Below are 20,680 nucleotides of genomic sequence, written 5' to 3'. Positions count from 1 at the left end.
TCGGGCCCCAGCCGCCCCACGCCGCAGCGCCCGCGGCCGACTCACGGCGAGTGGCGCCGGGAGGCGGGGAGAGGAGTGCGGGCCCATTCTGCAGACGGGAAGTTAGGGCTCGGCGGGGGCTCCCGCTTCTCCTGCTCCCGGGCCGCTCTGGCCCGTCCGTCAAAGGAAGGCGCTCGGCGAAGGCATCAGTAAGGAGAGTGACTAGCCGCCACTTTGTTCTCGTTCATTCCTGCCTTTCCTCCTCGCGGCCTCTCTCTGCCACCCGCCGCCTTTCGCTCTCTTTTGAAAGGTCTGCCTCTACCGCATCATCCAGGCCAGAGCTCGGGACATCCTCAGGGGCCAAGTCATGGATCCACCCGCACGTAAGGACAAATCCAAAGTGAAAGAACCTGTCAGCAGGGTGGAGAAGGCTAAGCAGAAGTCAGCCCAGCAAGAGCTGAAACAAAGACAGAGAGCGGAGGTGAGAGTTGTGGGTGGGGTTGCCTGTGTCTTCTGGAATAGAGAAGCAGTAGAAAGCGGGGCTGAGGGCCAGGGATAGGGCTCAGCGGCGCAGCACCTGCCTGGCAAGCGCAGGGTCCCGAGTTCCAGTCCCTGAACCGAAAAAAAGAAAAGAGACAGGGGCAGTGACGGGGAGCCCTGCCTTCCTCCAGATGAGACCGAAGTTCTCTTAGTGACAGGGCATCTCAGAGTCACGTGACAAGTTAGCATTACAACCCCAGCCAGTACCCGGGCTCCAGAGGACCCTGGGCACAGAGCTTTTATGGTAGGGACATGATGGGAGAAGGCAAGGAAAAAAGAAGGGATGTGTAAGGGAGGGGTCAGAAAGAGAGGGCAGCAGGGTCACGTGCTGGATTGCTGCAAACGCTGTGGGATAGTTGTTCACAGCGAGGTAAGGGCCCAGACCTTAAGCCCACCGATGTGTTTTTCTAGTCTTTCACCACTTACAGCCATTGTGTGAATAAAAAGGTTTAAACTGTTCATGTTGCAAATGCTGATCCACATCTAGGTGTATTTTATTTCAATAGATAAGAAAAAGCATGCTGATCTTTTCTTCCCTCTTTGTTTTTGAAAAATTTAGAAGTGCAGAAAATTAGATCGTCAGCACCCCAGATTGGGAACAGTTAGCACTGTGTCATATTTGGAGGTTTTGGTTTTTGTTTTTGAGACAGGGTCTTGCTATGTAGATCAGGCTGGTGTTTAACTCACTATGTAACCCAGGCTGGCCTTGAACTCAAAGCAGTCTTCCTGCTCCAGCTTCCTGAGTGCTGGGGTTACAGGCACGTGCCGCTGTACCCAGATTCTGGAGTCTTTTTAAAGTAAGATTTTAAAAATCAGCTATAAATTTGAAATCCCTGTTGTCTGCATCTGGTCTTAAAGCTTTTTCCCCTCCCCATGGGTGAAGCACTGTTTTTTTCATACAAATATATTAGTAGATGTCCTTGAACAATAAACAGTATTGCTTTATGTTTTAAATTTTTACATTAGTAAAATTCCATATATTTTTGCATTTTGTTTGTATTATATTTTTAGAGCTATTCATGTTAATCCAAGTATCTAGTTTATCAGTCTTTACTGTTGTCTCATTTTATATGAACCCACCTTACATAGTGTATTTCCCCATCCCTGCAGTGATGGACATTTTAATTACTTAGAAGATTTTTGCTTAGGGCTCTAGCTAGAAGAATTACTGGGTCCACGTTGCCAAATGGCTTTCAAGGGGATTGTACATGCTTGCATCCCACTGGCAGTGAAACAGATGGCTCACTCCTCGTTTCTGATCTGATACCCGATCTGATCCATTCATTAGCAAATACTGAGCTGCTGCTGCTGAGGTACTGTTTTAGGAACATGAGCCACATGACCCGGCAAAGCGGAGAATCCTTGCTTCCTGGTGCCTAAACACAATAAATTTAGTATACGTGAAGTTAAGCTGTACACTTAAATCTACTTCTCCATTAAGCAGAGCGTCTGGAAGCTGTGGTCCTGGGCCTAAGAAATGTTTCTGCCCTTACCTGGTCCCAGGCCCCTGGATGATTGTATTGCATTGTGCTCTGGTGAACAGATGGAGGGTTGCTGCAAGAAACAGCCCTATAAAACAGCCTGATAGATGTTGAGGACATTATTCATGTACTTACTGACACCCTTCCAGTGAGGTTTCACAAGTTAAATTATTTGTCTGATTTCAAATCCCAGTTCTTTTCCTGTGACCTTGAACAAGACATTTCAGCCCTCTGAACCTCACTCAGTTCTTGCTTGATGAAGTGAGAGTGTATCTACCGCACAAGACTGTCAGAGTGAATAGAAATATTACATGTGAAGCACTTGGCACAGCGCCTGGCACAGAGAAGGCCCTCAGTAAAAAAGTGATTGTGGTCAGGAATCGCGCTTCCAAGCGGTTGGCTTCCTCTCACCATTGAAATCAAACAGCTGCTCTGTTCATGTCCATTTGCTGAGATGTGGTGCGAGGGATTCAGTCTAGTGGCAGCTGGCACTTGTTGAGCTCTTACAGTGTTCCAGGCCCAAGCCGAGCCTGCACACGCGTGAACACATAATCCCACACAGGGCAGGTATTACTGTTATTCCCGTTTTGCCCGTTGTAGATCTTTCCTAGAGTAAGGGTGGGGTATAGAAAACATGACCTGTGAGGAAGGTCTGTCACCCTCACTTTACAGTGAAATAATGTGACTGGAGTCCTATAACCAGTATAACAGATGCCACCTAAATGGTTGACAGTCCCTCCGCAAGCACACACTGTCCTTCCCTCACGTGACCTCGTTATCTTTCCTAAGGCACAGGTAGGATCAGATTGCTCCCCTGCACACTTATCTTTGCTGGCCCTCCGGAGTCTGATAGACCCCAGTTCCTTGGCACGGCGTCGAAGGCCTCAGTGCACTTGTGGTCTTGCCTGCTCCAGCTCCCCACTGCACTCTGTACCCTCCGCATGGGCACGCTCGAAGTTGCTTGAACTGCTGCTGTTCCACGCCGCACTTGTGTATGCATAATTCCCCCAAGTTGCCTATGAGGGCCATCCTCAGTTTCTACCTATTTGAATCCTACTATCCCCTAAGGACCAACCTGCCTACCTCACTACTTTTTTATTGATTCTTCAGGTGGGATGATATATACTTCCTGTTCCCAAAGCACTCTCCCTTCTCTACCATCACTCTTACAGTTCGGGGCTTCTAGATCACATGACCTGTTGAGTCTGAAGGCCCCCTGGGCAGCTGCTTTCATTGCTAACTTGTCTCTTTTCAGATCTATGCCCTCAACAGAGTCATGACGGAACTGGAGCAGCAGCAGTTTGATGAGTTTTGTAAACAGATGCAGCCTCCTGGAGAGTGAGCCGGCCCTGTGTTCGACCCCCTGGGACTGCGGGCCCTGTTCGTGGGCTTGTTACCGGTGCTTAGCTCATTTTGGAACCTTATCTACTGAACTAGATAAGGCATTTGCCGATAAACCTGAACTTACTTGCTATATGCAACTTCCGCTTCACAGTTCTTCCACTCTGATTGGCCTGGCATTTATTGAAGAGACTTCTCTTCTACTGAGATAATAGGTTTCTTTTTTTTTTTTTTTTTTTTTTTACTTTTTCTATTATTTCAGAAAAATCAGTGTTTGTGAAACCATGATTCTTCTTCAAAAATGCAAATAAAATACTAATAAAATGCTCATTTGCTCATCCTTTGGGATGGGAGGGCCAAGCCACAGTGAAATAAAGAATGCAGGCAGTAGGAAACACTGAGGGGACACCTAGGACTAAACTCTTGACACCCCTTTCCCTGCAAACATGCTCGTGCCACATTGGGCCCTTTTTTTTAGCACCAGGAATCAAACTAGGGCTTCAAGCTTGCCAGGCAGGTGCTGCACCACTGAGCTAAATCTCCAGCGCTGGGCCCTGTTCAGTTTGTAACAACTCAGTATTTCTCCTTGTTTGGGCCAAAACCTCTAAGTCATTCTTTTTTTTTTTTTTTTTTTTTTTTTTTTTTTTTGGTTTTTTTCTGGTACTGGGAATCGAACTCATGACCTTGCACTTGCTGGGCAGGCGCTGTGCCGCTGAGCTAAATCCCCAGCCCCTTTAAGTCATTCTTGACTCATTTTCTCTCATACCATTTTGTGTCCGCAAATCTATTTTAGTATATGTAATTTGATATATGTATATTCCATACACCATCACTGCCTCTGCTACTTCTATCACTCTGGAGCAAGATGCCATCATCTTCCCCCACGTTTTCTAAGTCGCCCCCCCTTACTGCTTTCCTAGCTCCCACTCTTGTCCCCCTGTTGTGTGTTCTGGGCGTAACTCCAGAGTGACCCTGTTAAAACATGTGAGGCGCTGCCTCTGCCCGAAACCTCTGTTGACTCTGTCTGAGAGCAAGGGTGACCCATAAGGTCAAAGCTCTGCCTGATGGGAGCCTCTCCTCCTCTCTGACAACCTCTGCACTCTGCTCCAGCCACGCTGGCTTCCCCTGCTCTTGCTCAGAAACAGTAAGTACCCTCCCTCCTCAGGGTCTTTGTGCACGTTTGTCCTTCTGCCTGATCTGCTCCCTCCACATACGCTGCACATTCACCTTTCTAAAAATCGTTTATTTTCATTGGTTCACATTCATAGTTCATAATGATGGCATTCGTCGCGGGGAGTTCATGCATATCCATCATGCATCTCCTCTCTATGTCCTTACCTTCATCTGCCTTCAAATGTCAGCTTCTCCATGACAGCGCCACCCTGCCTAAAGGTGTGCCCTTCACCAAGCTTCATCCCAGCAGTCCATGTCCCCTTCCTTGTGTTTTTCATTCTGTGTTTCTGTTGCCTTCTAAAATACTATATTCACTCATTTGTTTTATTTTTTGTCTGTCAGCCCACTCGTGTGAGCGCCAGGATCTGTACTGTTTTGTTCACTGCTTTGTCACCCAGTGCCAGTGACGCCTGAGACATCGCTGGTGCTCATTGAATAAATATGTCAGACACTTCAAAAGTCTGAGCAGACAGAAAGCACCCTTCCTCCTTCAGGAACGAGGGAGAAGAGGATTAGGACTGCTTCCAGGGTTTGGTCTTCATGGGCTGATGCTCTGCAGAGCCTGCTGATCATAAGCGTTTCATCACACACACATACTGTGTGTGACCCTTTACTGCGTTTGAGCCGCTCACCAGAAAAGCTAGAAGTCAGGAGTTTCACCTGCCATCAAGGAGTGCTGGCGGCAGGCTTGCATGGAGTGCAAGTGCTTTTCGTTTTTAACTTGGGGGCTACTCTAGCTTTCCCAGAGATGTGTTTGAAGTTACTTTTCTTGTTGCCGAGACAAAACACCAGACATCCAAAGTTAAAGGAGGGAAGGTTTACTTAGTGCAGAGTTTGTAGAGGTTTCAGCCCATAGTCAGCTGGCTCCAAGGCGGTGTGGCAGACACATATTGCAGAGGAGAAACAGTTCATGGTGGGCAAAAAGTAACAAAACAAATGGACCTTAACAGCGTCTTCCTGCCCCTTTTATCGAGGCTACTCAGGGTGGGCAGCACCCACACTCTTAATCCTAGTGCCCCTGAGCCTAGCATTGCACCATGAATCAATCCTGGCATCACACACTGTAGATCCAGCCATCTCTGAAAAAGCTCCACCTATGACCACATAAGGCTTTAGGGGACATCTTGACACAAGCCATAATAGTCTGATGAGGGCTGGGGATATAGCTCAGTGGCACAAATGCCTGCCTGGCAAGCACAAAGTCCTGAGTTCGATTCCCAGTACCAAAAAAAAAAATAGTCTGAAGCCCGGCAGTCAGGCGTGGTGGCACACACCTGTAATCCCAGCACTCAGGAGGCTGAGGCAGGAGGATCATTGCAAGTTCGAGGCCAGCCTGAACTGCATAGCAAGACCCTGTCTCAGAAAGATGAAAATAAATAAATAAAAAGTCTGTGATGGTAATATTCAGACTGGCCCCTCAGATACCAAACAGCCACCCATCCAACTGCCATCTGTAGGGTTAGAGATGGAAAGCTGTTTCTACCTCAGAAATTTGTGTCGATGTTAAATTCCTGAACCAGGACAGGAACCAGCATGTTAGCAGAAGTTATTTTAATGCTGAGCAAAGGGAAAGATTGTTCTTTCAGGACATTTTCCTTGGGAATGAGGAAAATGGATTTCAGAAAAGATGAAGAAAGATGGAAATGAGGCACAACACTCAAAAAAACCCCAAAAAGTCCACTACTGCCGTCTCTCTTTCTCCAGGCTGGAAATGCCTGTGTTTCTCCTACTGTGTGCTGGGGACATGGCGCGCTGTTCCCGCCTGCCTCTGGAGTCCCTGAGAGTACTATTCCCGCTGCTCTGGCTTATTTTGCAGTAAACTGGAAAGACAATTGTGTGTTATTAGTAACTTGCTACCGCTGTGAAGAGGTGTCTTTAAGAGCCCAAGTTATAATTAAGGATAATCTCTACACAGATTACCCCTGTAAATGGTACTTAGGTTCTGTAGGGTCCTGCTAAGTTTGGGTTCAGTTTTGTTTTTTGTTGGAGATGGGGTTAGAGGGAGTTATCTCTGTAAACATAAGGAAATACTGTTAATACACTAAAAGAGCTAAGCTTTAGGAGTAAATGACCTGGGTTAAGTGCTCCAAGTTCTTTTTTCCCATCTAGGTAATAGAACATTGTTTCCTTCCTCATAGGATCATTGTTGAGAAAGAAAGAAAATAACGCAGAGTATGTGACAGTGTTATTTCCCTTCCCAGCAAGTTTTCAGATCACTTCATGGGAAACGCTTTGAGTTTCAGATACCCAGATGGTAATGACTGTTGTTTGGGAAGATTCTGGCCCTTTGCAGGGAACTGCTTGTATTACCATGTCTCAGACTCCTGGATATTGTTGGTCTGGAGAAGGACAGTAGGGCAGTTTTGCAAAGTGCAGGTGTTTGAAAAATCAGCTTGATAAATGTTAACTTTTTTTTCTAATGAAATAATAGAATAGAAAATGGATTTCAGATGTTTTATACTTTTGCACATGAGGCTGCGGATGCAGCACAGTGGTAGAGTGTGTGCTTAGCGCCTACCACACACACACACACACACACAAATGTATGGTAAGGATATCATGAAATTTTTGCTTCAGGTTTATATACACATAAAGTGTATACTATGTTGGATATAAAAATTATTTCTTACTGTAGGTTATTGCTTTGAAAAACAAGTTTGAAGCTGGGCATGGTGGCACGAGCCTGTAATCCTAGCACTTTGGGAGGCTGAGTCATGAGGATCCCAAGATCAAGCCCAGCCTGGTCAACTTAGTGACTTGGTGAGTCCCCATCTCAGAATTTGAAAAAGGGAGGAGGGGCAGACTGGGGATACAAGTCAGTGTGACACCCTGGGTTCAACCTGGATTCAATCCTCGGTACTGTGGTTTAAACAACAACAAAAAATTCGGATATTAAATTCCTGAACCAGGACAGGAATGAGTCATTGGTTTATTCACATTTTAAAGAAAGAAGATTCATCTGGCTCCGAGGAATACCACTGTACGGGCTTCAGGAGCCTTTGTGTCCATAACTGAAGCAAACTCACAGGCATAGTCAGTGAACACATTTGCCTACCTGCCTGGAATTTCCTACTGCTCATTTGTCCCGGGTAAGAGAGGGTATTTTTGAAGCCATGCACAAAAAAAATTGAGGGCACTGACTTTGAAAGTCAGGCTGTCTGGGTTTGACTCTGGTTCACCACTTACTAATTGTGTGGGCAAGCTGTAATCTTCCTAAGTAATTCTCATATTTTTTGGCCTCGGAACTTTTTACGCTTCAAAAACTGAGGATTCCAAAGAGCTTTTGTTTATGTGGGTTGCATCATATTTGCTACTGTAGAAATTAAAAGTTTCCAAATATTTACTAGTCCATTTAAAACAATACAAATCTAACACAGGTTAACAAAAATAATATTTTTGTGGAAAATTTTTTTTTTTAGAATAATCCTAAAGTGAGAAGAGTGGCACTGTTTTATACTTTTGCAAATGTCTTTCACAGCCCACTTAATTCTGGAGATTGAAACAACTACATTCTCCTACCTACTTCTATGTTCTGAATTTTCCTATTATTTTGGTTGAAAGGTGTGAAGAAAATCAAGCTTCACGTTGATATGTAGTTAGAAAAGACAAGGGTATATTAATAGCCTTTTGAGGTCATTGTAGATTTTCTTTCATACCACAACCAAACTCAGCGAGTGGTATTTTCTTAAAGATCAGTTGCAACATGAACTCTGATACCATATCAGGGAACTTTTTGTACCCTGATACATTAAAATCCTTTGGTCTTTGAATCTTGGCCTTTGAGTGAATTTTTCACTCATGCGTGATTTTGTAACATCAAGTATTGGTCATTTAGAAAATACCAATTCACTGAGTTATGCGGATCTTCCAAATGTTGACACATTGCATTACACATCAAAAATATGTATTCCTTCATATCCCACTGATCTCAGAAAAGCCTTTGGACAGGAGTAGAGTGCTCGGTGGTAGATACAAACTTTCCAAAACTGCAGTTTTCACATGGAAGCTCAAATTTATCCTTGCCAACAAAGACTTTCTTGAAGTGAGAGTCTCACTCTCTCCATACGGCAAGCAAGCCTACTCTAACCGCCCTCGTGTGTCAATTGTCCTGCAGCATTTCATCAGAAAAGATCGTTTCAGTTCCAGCTCAAACCAGGGCTTTTCCTAGAAATTACATCATCACTGTGGTATGCAGCAGAAGCGCTCGAGCGTACTCCATTCATGCACAGAAAATACTAAAAAGATGTGCACTAAAGATTTCATAAAATTAGTAATTCTTCCTGCTCCTTCAAGGATATTCTTAAGTGAAACTGCTTTCTGTTTATACGTTTTTTGCAGTGCTGGTGTTTGAATGCACGGCGTTATATATGCTAAGCAAATGCTCTACATCACCAGCAATTTTTTTATTTTGTTTTGTTTTCCGGTACCGGGAATCGAACTCATGACCTTGAGCTTGCCAGGCAGGCGCTGTGCCGCTGAGCTAAATCCCCAGCCCCTGCAATTTTTTTTTTTTTTTTTTTTTTTTAACAGGGTCTCACTTTGTTGCCCAGGCTGGCCTGTGACTCCCAATCCTCCCAAGCTGGGATTACAAGTGAGCAACACTGCCCTGCTGTGTTGTTTCCTGGGAGCTTGGGGCAGTGAAAAGGTCCCTGGCTGCCATCTAGAGCCACACCAAGGAATCAACAGCCTTACCCACGGATGCTTTGTTCCATTAGCGAAATGTCAATAAGTGCTATTATAATCCCTGTTTTAGGGTTATTGAGAAAATAGTTTTGATCCTGAAAGGGTCTCAGGAATCACAGGGGTCTGGAGACCATACTTTGATAACTGCTGACCTTAAGCCTGTGGTCACCTAACTCATGAATTAAGTGAAACAGTGAAATGCAAGGTTCCCGGCATGTAGCAAGCTAGAACTGTTTATACATTCACTGTACACAGTATTATTATGGTTATTTTATTCAACATCTTTTCCCCATGGCAGTCACTAGGTGTGTTATGTGGCACTGTATTTGGTTTGCAAAACAACCCTGGGAGGAAGTAAATGTTCCATTTTACAGATAAGAAAGTGGGCTTAGAGAGAAACATTTTATTCAAGGTCACAGAGCTACAGAAGTAGCAGAGCCCTCAGTCACCTGAGCTGGCTCACCAGATACAAAGAGCTGCCCCTTCGGCTTGGGCAGAATCCACCCAAAGGACCCCTCCAGCTTCACTGATTCCACTGAGAAATGCAGTGTTAAAGTCTTGGGCTGCTCACTTCTTCCTAAGAGGAAGCCCAAGAAGAATCATTCTGTACTTAAAATTCACTGTGTAGGAGACAAAGGCTCTGAGGTGGGGGGTTATAGCCGGCCGAGGAGTATAGCCAGATCTCAGCTGACCTAGCAGTGTCTTCATGTCACTAACCTGCAAAGAAATCAAAACAATGAAGTATAAAAGTAGTAACTGTTCCAAACAAACCACAGTGTACAGGTCCAAGTGAGTATTTCGCTTTTCAAAGCAGTCCTCATAGGGGCTTGTATATTTTCTTTAACTCTGCTGCTATCTTTTAAAATGGACATGAACATTCTCTTTCAAAATTGCATTTTTTAAGGCTGGACGTGGTGGCACATGCCTATAATCCCAGCACTTGGGAGGCTGAGGCAGAAGGACTGCCTCGAGTTTGAGGCTAACTTGGGCTACATAGTGAGTTCAAGACCAGCCTGGACTACAAAGTAAGACCCTGTCTCAAAAAACAAAAAACAAAATTGAATCTTTTTCTTTTGAACATAGAAACAGACAGAAGTTACTTGAAGTCAAACTTGATAAAATTATGATTCAAGAATAGGACCTCTGCCAGGCATGGTGGCGCATGTCTGCAATTCCAGCACTCAGGAGGCTGGGGCAGGAGGAGCACCCAGAATTCGAGATCAGCCTGGGCTACATAGTGAGTTCAAGACCAGCCTGGACTACAAAGAGAGACCCTGTCTCAAAAAACCCAAAAGAATAGGACATTATTGGTTAACCCCAAATATTAGCTTTTTCAATTGTATATTCAAAATTAGCACATTTGAACTAACTGTCCTAAATTTGGTTGGGTGAGAACAACACAAATTTGTTTGTTTTGGTTTTTTAGCACCCATACTCTCTGGGCATTGCGGTAGCTGCTGACCCCTAGAGTGTAGGGGAAGACAGTTCTCAGATTGGAGTTGCTGCAGCGTACTGACTAAGTGTATGCATTGGCCAGCCTTCCACTGCTGGAACAAAGTTTCTGACATATGCAATGTTCATACTGCATATATGAATATGTTCATATATGGGAAGAAATGTTCCATTTTGCTTCATGGATTCAGAAGTTTCAGACCACAGTCAGCAGGTTCCAAGGCAGAAAATCACGGTAGTGGAGGAAAGCTACTCCATCTTCCTGGGTAGCCAGCGAGCAGTGAGGGCGAGACAGTGAGGACAGGGGTCAGGAACCAGATGTGGTCCCCGGCGTCACGCCCCAGGACACACCCAGACGTGTGCTGCACCAGCCTCTCAGGCACTCCTCAGAACCCTCGACACAAGCACCGCAGCAAAGCCTCACGGGACACGCACGTACTGTGTCACAGGGGGGCGCTGCAGAGCCACGTCCAAACCTAGGGGGTGCCTGTATCCTTCTTACTCTAGCACAGTGACCTTACGCGCAACTTACCAGAATCCTTAAGTATATCGATCTACAAAGTAAATGCATTGAGTGCCAGGCGCTGGGCCAGGCAGCAGAAGCACACTGAGGAGACTGAAACCTGGTGGGGCACAGGCGCAGTCACCTGAGCGTGACAACAGAAACCAGGAACAGGGAGAAGAGAGAGAAGTGGGGAAGAGGACACTGCTCTTTAGAGCCACATCTAGTGATGTGGGCTTCTTGGATTGGTATTTTTATAAATCTACTTGTAGATTTGATGCATATTTTACCACACACAAAGTTGTGACAACTTGCGAACTTCAGACAGTCGTACATGTGGTTAAAAGTGCTCTGGCGCCACCTCTGGGAAGGCACAGCTTGGCCCCCACTCCTTCTGGCCACCCATCTGGAGGCGGGCAGTTTGCTGCTGACGCTGGAGACTCCCTGTTTTCAGTGAATCCAATACTGTTCATTCTATTTGATGTGTGTGTGTGTGTATATATATATATATAATTTTTTTTCGAGACAGAGTCTTGCTATGTAGTTAAGGCTGGCCTCAAACTCACAGTGATCCTCCTGCCTCAGCCTCCTGAGTGCTGGGATTACAGGTACATACCACCATGCCCAGCTTGATTTGGTTTTTAGGCGATAAAGTGGCATTTGACTAGACTTCAGTGTTTGAGAGCTTAAACCAGATGATGCTCTGTGCCACCAATGCATCTAATCTCTAACTGAAGCAAATGGCAGCTCTCAAGTTTACACACAGAAGTTTTAAATTACAAAGCTTAGACACATTCAAAGGGAGCAAAGTAAAGTCTTAAGTTGAGCTCAGCTCTCTGAGCCAGACACAGCCTGTAGGTGAGCCCACCCTGGGATCATCGGCATCCAGCCAGGCTGAGGTAGCGGCTCCACCAACTCTGGAGCACGTCTCTTCTTTCCAAGGGATGAGCCCTAGCCCAGTGACAGAGCTGGAACCCAAACACAGCTGACACTTGGCTTGGAAAATAATCTGTTCTGTGTGACATACACAAGTATTGCCTCAAAGGAGTCAGAACCGGGAATAAAGAGAACGAAGCAAAGGCTGCTGGACTGACCGTGGTTTGTTACGGTTCAAGACAACAGCGATCATGTGTATCTGGCACAGGACAACGCAGGCACGAGGAAAGCTTTAGTCATGTGAGACACGGCCCGCCTCACGTGCTGACACAGGGCCCACAGAGGCCAGCGGGAGCTGGTGGGCCTATGGTTTCCTCCACGCTACAGACTAATGCAGAGTGTCCTGCCCCACAGCGCATCCGGAAAGAAGATGTAGGAGAGCGACCACAGCAGGCAGTAAAAAGCGGTGAGGGTAAATGGGGAGAAAAACAGCATGACGACACCTGGAAGAAGCAAAAATACAGGCACTCAGTTTCTATGAAGCTGTCTCACGGGGTTTGCACCCCACCCTCCCACCCTCCACAGGCATTCAGTACCCAAGAAATAGCACAGACAGGAGCCCCGTGTTTAACTTGAATTTAACTTCTATGGACCCATGTATATGTATATGTATGTAACGAGCCACTTGTACCCTCATGTAATCTCAGATCCCATTTTGTCAGTTTCAAATCAGAAACCAGTCCTATCCCAGAATACATTTGAGTGGCCCCAATCTCTGTTAGGGAAAAAAACCCTCCACTTAATAAAGGCTGGACAGAAGGAGATGCTCTGGATCTCTTGCAGCAGGAAGGGGTCCAAGAAACTAAGGGCAAGGAGTAGGGGAGAGAAAATAAGCAGAATGAGGCTATGCCACACACAGGAGCCCAATAATCTCAATGAATATAAACACTGTATGTCATAAACATGAGCTAAGATTAATAACATCAAGAATGAAAATGGGGAAAGGGGAATTGCAGGAGGGTGGAAGGAAGGGGATTTTAAAAAGAAACAAGTTGTATTATGTACATGGAACCACTCCCAAGAGGATTATAAACTTTTTTTTCTTTTTTTTTAGTTTTTTGAGACAAGGTAGTTTGGGCAGGCCTTGAATTCACTACATAGCCCAGGCTGGCCTTAAACTTGTGGCAGTCCTCCTGCCTCAGCCTCCCAAGTGCTGGGATTACAAGCATGTGCCACCAAAACTGTATGTACTGCAAACTTGCACTAATAAAAAATAAAAATCTTAAAACCCTCCAAGTTATTTCAAATTTAACATAGGATGATGGTCAACACAATGTTACATGCATACAGAAAAGAGTTAACACAGCAGGCCTGAGGCTGCTATCTGTAGACACGCCCGCTTACAAGGTTGACCACTGGCGGACAGATCCAACACCAACACAAAATCTCCCCTAACTGATCAGAGCAGGCTGCCGTCCCCACGCTGCTTAAGCACAGCGGTTCATGCTGAGCATGGGCTTCACGCTGGGGAGTCGGGAATTGGGTATATGCTATGCAGAGGGTTCCTCTGTGACTGGTCCACAGTCAAAGCCTTGGGCACTGAGTCTCTCATGAGCTTCCCTGGCAGGACAACATATCATGGGTGTCTGACCTTTCGGCTTGCATGGGCCACACCGAGTGAAAAGGAACTGTCTTGGGCCACATATAAAATATATAATATAGTTAAAGTATATAAGTAACAAAGCTTCCTTTGTTATATTTTTAACACTATCATGAGCAAAAAACCTTTTTGATACATTTTTTTCCTATACACTAGCTGCTTAAAAAAACGATTAAATTACTAAATTATTTTACAAAAGAACACAACAAGGTCAAGTTTAATAAGTAGAGAAGAAAACTTACACGTCTGCTTAATAACAATAAACGCCTGTCAGGCGCACCCACGGGCAGGGAGTTGATATCAGTACTCGCTGCGTTTTGCTCGCCAAGTCGCACACGTGCACATGACGTCTGACTCCCACAGGCGACTATTTGACGGACTGTGTGTGGCAGGCGCAGCAGGTAGAGTTGGGACTGCCCCGAGCCGCCCCCTGCACAGTGTTTTTTGTCACCTCCCAGTCCACCCATCAACTGAGTCGTGAAAAATATTGCTAAAATTACATCATAGTGTTAAGTTCATGATCTTGGCGGAGACACACTGCCACGTGCAGCCCACAGGCTGAGGGGTGGACACCTGCTTTACATTATTATCCACATGCAGTGCTGGAGGAATTGAGTGCAGCTATAGGACTCCACTGCGAGAGGACTGCTAGAAGCTTGCACTTGGTTTGCTCTAAGCTTGTCCCACACACCCTTTCCCATTGCAGGTTTTGCTTTGCATCCTTTTGCTCTATACAATCTTAGTCACGAGTAGGACAATATACAGAGTCCCGTAGATCTTCCAGCAAATCACCGAACAGTAGTCTTGGGGGCACCAGGCCCAATTTGAGTCTTAGATTCACCACCAAAAAGCAACAGGGCTCCCACATTGGTAGCATATCTACTCAGTACTAGACATTCTGCTAGCCATTTGTTACGGTTTGTGTCAGATGACCCCCAAAGCCTCACGCAGTCATGAGGCGGGCTTCTAGAGTTTGTGATTGATTCAACGTCCAATGCTAGGATTATGGGTGTGAGTGCTACACCCGCCTTGGGGCAGGAAGCCTGCGTACAGTGTAAGGGAGGGAAAGAGGCTTGCTCTCTCTCTCCTCCCCTTTTGTTCTTGTTGCTTGTGCTATCTTCTGCCACCAAGAACTGTCGCCCTCTGCCATGTCAAACTACCTTGGAGCCTGCTGGTTATGGACTGAAACCTCCACAAACTGTGAGCTAAATAAACCTTTCCTCCTTTAACCTTGGCTGTCAGGTATTTTGTCTCAGCAATGAGAGAAAAGTAACCAACACAGCATTGTTCCACAATCTATTTCATTTATACTTCATAATAATCCTATGACTTAACATTGAATGTGTTGGGGCCAGGGATATATATAGTTCAGTGGCACAGCGCCTGCCTGGCAAGAGCAAGGTTCTGAGTTTGAATCCCAACACACACACAAAAAAAGAAAACTGAATGTGTTTTGCAGATGAACAAATGGGAAATAACTTATACAAGGTCCTGATTCAAACCATGCCTGCCTGGCTCTTAAAAACTGGATGCCTGCACTGCTTCAGAAAGCTCAAAAAGAGGCCAGGTGCTATGGTACATCCCTATAATCCCAGCACCTGGGGGACAGAGGCAGGAGGATCACAAGCTTGAGTCCTGCCTGGTCAACCTAATGAGGCCCTGTCCCTAAACAAAAAATAAAAAAGGGCTAGGGATATAGCTCAGTGAGAAGGCTCTAGGCTCAGTCCCCAGTACTGTGGTGGCAGGGCTGTGGGTGGCTTAGAAAGAGGCAGGAGACGATGGGTGACCGCATTTCCATGGGAATAACCACTACGAATTTATAAAAGAAATCAGAACACTGGGTCTGACAGAGGACACTTCTAGAGGTAAAAAGCAGTTAAGCGGATGTGCTGGAAATTTGCAATAGGGCATTTCAAGAATAATCAATGACCTTTTGAGGTAAAGAAACTATTGAAAACTGGAGCCGTCCTAGAAAATATGCAACATAAGATCTCCAAAGCTGGCCATGGGTCAGCATTCCAAACACACAGAGCTTTGGGAAAGGGGCTGCTGCTCACCAGGCAAGAGGAATCTCAGCTGCAGCCATTTTGAAATCTACACAGTAGGACTTTGGTATCAACTGGTGTCAAAATCTGTGAGGTACATGTTCCTCATTTCCTCACACACCAAAGACTGAGAACAGTTGTATGGCTGATTTTGAAAAGAAGAAATCGAAGTATCTACAGGAGCAAAGAACACTGGGAGAAATGCTGTTGCTATGCACTAGGAGAAGATAGGAGCTAGGAATTACCATTCCAGTTCACACCTGTGACGAAGGATTTATGAGCATATCCATTACCTTACTTAATCCAAACGATCCTGGATTTAGCTCAGCGGCAAAAGCGCCTGCCTGGCAAGTGCAAGGTCGTGAGTTTGGTTCCCGGTACCGGAGAAAAACCAAAAAAAAAAAAAAAAAATCCAAATGATCCTTCAAGAGAGTATTTTAAATGTCGTTTTATAGGGGCTGGGGATTTAGCTCAGCGGCACAGTGCCTGCCTGGCAAGCTCAAGGTCGTGAGTTCAATTCCTGGTACCAGAAAAAAACAAAAAAAAACCACTTCATTTTATAGATAAAAATTAAGATTAAAAAGTATCATGTTAGCCCAAGTTCATACAACTGCAGCGTGCAGAAGTCAGAATTGAACTCTGATCTGTTTGGCTCCAAACCTAGGTCCTTCTCGTCGCCACTCTGCATGGGCCGTGTAGGTTAGAGGAGGATCCGGCACCTAGAACTTGAATAGTTTCGGTGCCAATGTTACAAAAGATATGAAACTTAAGGGCAAGGTCAGGATGGAAGCAAGGACCCCACAAACTTCTGTGAACTCAAAGGGGATAATGGAAAAAAAAGCATTTCCAGAGATGCTTGTCTTGTTACACCTGCATATTTTAAAAGAAAGAATCTGGTTGGAGGAAAGAATCTGCTTGGAGGAAACCCTAATCAGGGAAAACCCTAGGAAGACGCTGACCAGAGCCGCAGTGTGACAGGAACTCAGGGCCTGGAACCCAGGGCTCAGTTGCTTAACTGGAAACCTGGGAGTTAGCCATGACCCCTCCCCTTCCCCCACGGCAATTCTACTTCCGGCCCTTGTCTCAAGCCCAATGGCTTCTCATCACCACTGCCGTCACCTCTCTGAGCGAAAGGCTGGCGCTCCCCTCTCAGGCTCCACCATCCACCATCTGTCCTCCAAGCTGCAGCCAAAGTGACTGCCAGAGATTATTACTCTGCTCATTCCCTTCCTGCACAAATCCCATCACGGGCTTCTCATTTGCTTCTAGTTAAGTCCTAACTTTGCTCAGTCTGCTTCCTTTGCTGACCTCAGTTTGTGTCACTGACTCTCTGGGCAAGTTCCAGCCACCCATGGCTCCTTCTGGCCTCGAAGTCATCACGAAACACGGTTTCCTTCGCCCGAACTGCCCCCTCCTACTCACCTGGCCACTCATCTTGCACTTAAATGTCACCTCCTTAAGGACCCCTTCCCTCTCTGCAGCCATCCAATGTGAATTAAGCCCCCCTCTGACACCCTCTCTGACCAACCTGCACTGTCAACAGTGCATCAAAACTTTATGCTTCTAGCTACTTCTGCCGTTATCTGTTTGGTGTCTTTCTCCTCTATCAGATTGTAACTTCAGAGGCAGGGACTGGGTCTAGTTTACCAGTTTGCTTCCCAGTACCTGGCACATGGTAGGTGCTCCTTCAGTTTCTTGCTGGTTTTTTTTTTTTTTTTTTTTTTTGGTACCAGGAACTGAACTCAGGACCTTGCGCTTGCCTGGCAAGCACTTGTGCCGCTGAGCTATATCCCCAGCCCTTCCTTCAATTTCTATTCAACTCCTTAACCATGAACAAACACTGTATTTACTGAATATCCACTATGCGATAGGCACAATTGTAGGCACAGGGGTTGTAGCATGAATAAAAGAGAATCTTTTACTGAGGATAGTTACAGATACAGAACTTTAAAACCTAGTAAATGTACACTGAGTCAGATGATAAATTCTGGGGTGAAAAATGAGGCAGGTAGTCAGGAAATAGGGTGAGGTGGCCGTGAATGGTAGTGACACCGAACTGATTACTAGTGACAGCCGAGCACAGTCTTTTCACTCACCTGCCACATAAACCACTTTTTTCCAGTTCTCAGACTCCAGGACATCATCGCGTGGGTAGTAGCTCTGGTCTACCATGAACAGAATCATGAGTGAGGCCATGAGGCAGAGAATGAACGTGCTGCCTTTGGTCAGAAGGGAGATGGACGCCAGAACACAGGAAGCGTAGGAGCAGGGGAGGCCCTTGTATGAGAAGGGAACTCCTGCTGGGGAAAGACACAGGAGGTCAGCGCTTCCCCTGCTGTCAATAAAGCCATCGAAATAAAGCCAGCCCTTCTCGGGGCCTCCCCTCCCCGGATGCCTCGAGCCAGGGCAGCGAGGGTCTGCAGGTCACTCAGCTCTCAGACAGGCACTGCGCAGAAAGGCACCGGTCCCTGCACTGCCGGCGTCCAGCTCCCCACAGCAGCTCCCACTGTGGTCCCTCCCTCAGACCCGAGGCTGCCTGGGCTCCACTCACCAGATGAATAAAAACACAGGCGGAAGGAAGTGGTTAGCACGTAGATGACGGCCACAAGCCCATTCAGAGGCCCGTCCACACCGAGGAGCAGGGCCGAGGCCAGGCCGAAGGTGGTGAAGACAGCAAAGTCGTTCAGCTCAGCTCCTGCACAGGAGGCCAAGGTTAGAGTGTCCATTCCTAGGCTCACACCTCAGCTTCTCACTGGTGGGGAAGCTGAAGCCATGACAAGCAGGGTCCCGAGGTCCCAAAGGACAGCAGCTGCTTCCCGGGGGGGCGGGGGCAGGGTCTATAAATCCAAGTCTGACCTCGGCTCCCCCTGCCTCTGACCCACCACGTGGCCTCAGCAGGTCTCCGTCTCCCGGACTGGTTTCTCCATTGCTTCACACGCAAAGGTTGTGCTACAATAGGGTGCAGCCTGACGAGCTGTGGCACCCCTTTCCTACCAAGTAAACTCTTACATGGAAGCATTTGACAGCATTTATCACCAGCTGCCTTGCGTAGGGTAGTTTTTCATCTCCCCGCTTTCTCTCTAGTACCTGGATCCACCCAGAACAGTAAGGCAGGGCAGATAAGGACACTGAACATGGGGGCTGGGGATTTAGCTCAGCGGCACAGCACCTGCCTGGCAAGCGCGAGGTTATGAGTTCAATTCCAGGTACCGGAAAAAAAAAAGGACACTGACCAGCAGGACCAGGACTGACCACAGTGAGCCTGCAGAGGCGCTGGTCTAGGCTGCCGGTCTCCCTAACTCCTGCTGTGTGGCTGCTTCTGCTCTTCTCAGAGGCACATGGGTGTTAGGGGCTAGAGGGACCCCCGAGATGAGCACTTCCGGAGGCAGGGATTAGGGGCTCGATGCCTGGACTCACCCATTTTGCAGCAGATGTTAAGGTGTCTGGTCATCGCCCCTATCACCATGTCCAGCAGGAAGCTCATCAGAAGCATCCAGGAGGCACAGTGGGATTTCCTAAAGCGTAGCCAGCAGGCCCAGGACAGTGCAGCTCTTCCCGGGGCCCACCGGACACTCCCCTCCCCTGTGCGCTCCTCCCCTCCCGCACTGCTCCCCCACACGCGCTGTGCACGCCCAGAGCACACCCATCCTCCCTCACTATCCTGCCTCACTCCCCGCCCCCCACCGTGTACGCCCTCACACGTGCCTGCGTCCCTCCCTGTCTGAGGGGGCCCCTGAATCCCGAACTGTGGTAATCCCTGTGGTAATCACTAACATCCCTTCCAACTCTAAATTCCAGGTTCATTTGATGGTGCAGGGGTCCAGCCTAGGATCCTTGTGTCTCACTGTGAATTCTCACATAAATCAATACCCCTCTCTAGGCCTCTGCTCTCCATTTGTGAAATGAGGGGTTTACGTTAAATAGCTTCTGCACTAGATATAAACCTATTTAGATGATCTGTTTCTCCTCGGGTGAGTTTTGGTAGCTTGCGTCTTTTAAGGAATTGATCCCTTTTGACTATCAGATTTCTAGGCATAAATTGCTCATAGTTTCGCTTTGTTATCTTCTAATGTCCACAGGATCAGCAGTGATGACCGCCCTTTCATTTCTGATACTGCTAACTCTTCTCTCTTTTCTCCGCTAGCCTGGCCAGAGGTACCTCAATTTTATTGAACTTTTCAAAGAATCAGCTTTTATTTCATTGATTTTTCTCCATTAATTTCCTATTTTTAGTTTCTTTAATTGTTGGTCTTTTACTACTTTTCTTCTACTATGAATTTAATTTGCTCCTCTTTTTCTAGTTCCCTAAGGTGAAAGACTACATTTCTCTCCCTCTCTCTCTCTGTCTCTGCAGCACTGGGGATTTGGGGATTGAATCCAGGCCTCAAGGATGCTACATAAGCAGTTTACCACTGAGTACAGCCTCAGACTTTATTTTATTTTGAGACAGGATCACTCTTGCCTAGGCTGGCTTCAAATTTTCTATCCTCCTGCCTCAGCTTCTTGAGCTACTGGGATCACACGCATGTGCCCAATTCTTCTAATACAGTCATGGACTGCAGAATGACATTTTGCTCTACTACAGACCATACACGTGATAGAGACCATGGTAGTCTCATAAGATTACGTCACTTAGTGATGTCATAGCCTTTTAGTCTGTGTAAGTACATTCTACGAGGCCCCACAACAACGAAATCACCTGGTGTTACCTTCCTTAGAACACAGCCTCACTGTTACATGATGCGTACCTGCATACGCACTCAATACCATTAATTCCCTCTCAGCTGCTTTCCTTGCATCCCCCAAATGTGGATAAATTGTATGTCCATTTAATTATAGTTAAAAATGTTTTAAAGGGGTTGGGGATTTAGCTCAGCGGCAAAAGCGCCTGCCTGGCAAGCGCAAGGTCGTGAGTTCAGTTCCCGGTACCAGAGAAAAACCAAAAAAA

General features: G+C 46.5%; 2 protein-coding genes across 4 annotated transcripts in view; one reads left to right on the top strand and one right to left on the bottom strand.

Moving 5' to 3' along the window:
• Positions 1 to 313: 313 nt before the first annotated feature.
• Svbp (small vasohibin binding protein) lies at positions 314 to 3,669 on the top strand (the record flags this gene model as incomplete). Its single annotated transcript, XM_005410622.2, is given in 2 exon segments — positions 314 to 460; positions 3,256 to 3,669. Coding segments are annotated over 2 exon segments (201 nt in total). The 3' UTR covers positions 3,343 to 3,669.
• Positions 3,670 to 9,580: 5,911 nt separating this feature from the next.
• Positions 9,581 to 20,680, bottom strand: part of LOC102015763 — a 15,470-nt gene continuing 4,370 nt past the window's right edge. For 2 of the 3 annotated variants that reach the window (XM_005410621.1, XM_005410619.1), the window contains exons 4-8: positions 19,150 to 19,247; positions 18,284 to 18,427; positions 17,829 to 18,032; positions 12,246 to 12,530; positions 9,581 to 9,914 (exon numbers count right to left, since the gene is read on the bottom strand). In XM_005410621.1, the coding sequence (XP_005410678.1) occupies positions 12,409 to 12,530; positions 17,829 to 18,032; positions 18,284 to 18,427; positions 19,150 to 19,247 (568 nt within the window). In that variant the 3' untranslated portion in view covers positions 9,581 to 9,914; positions 12,246 to 12,408. The remainder of the gene's footprint in view (positions 9,915 to 12,245; positions 12,531 to 17,828; positions 18,033 to 18,283; positions 18,428 to 19,149; positions 19,248 to 20,680) is intronic. The other variant, XM_005410620.1, reaches the window with a different exon arrangement.

Source organism: Chinchilla lanigera, unplaced genomic scaffold (genome assembly GCF_000276665.1).
Source record: "Chinchilla lanigera isolate Chin_1 unplaced genomic scaffold, ChiLan1.0 scaffold00136, whole genome shotgun sequence".
NCBI classification, from domain to species: domain Eukaryota; kingdom Metazoa; phylum Chordata; class Mammalia; order Rodentia; family Chinchillidae; genus Chinchilla; species Chinchilla lanigera.
This window is presented reverse-complemented; position numbering and strand designations above follow the sequence as displayed.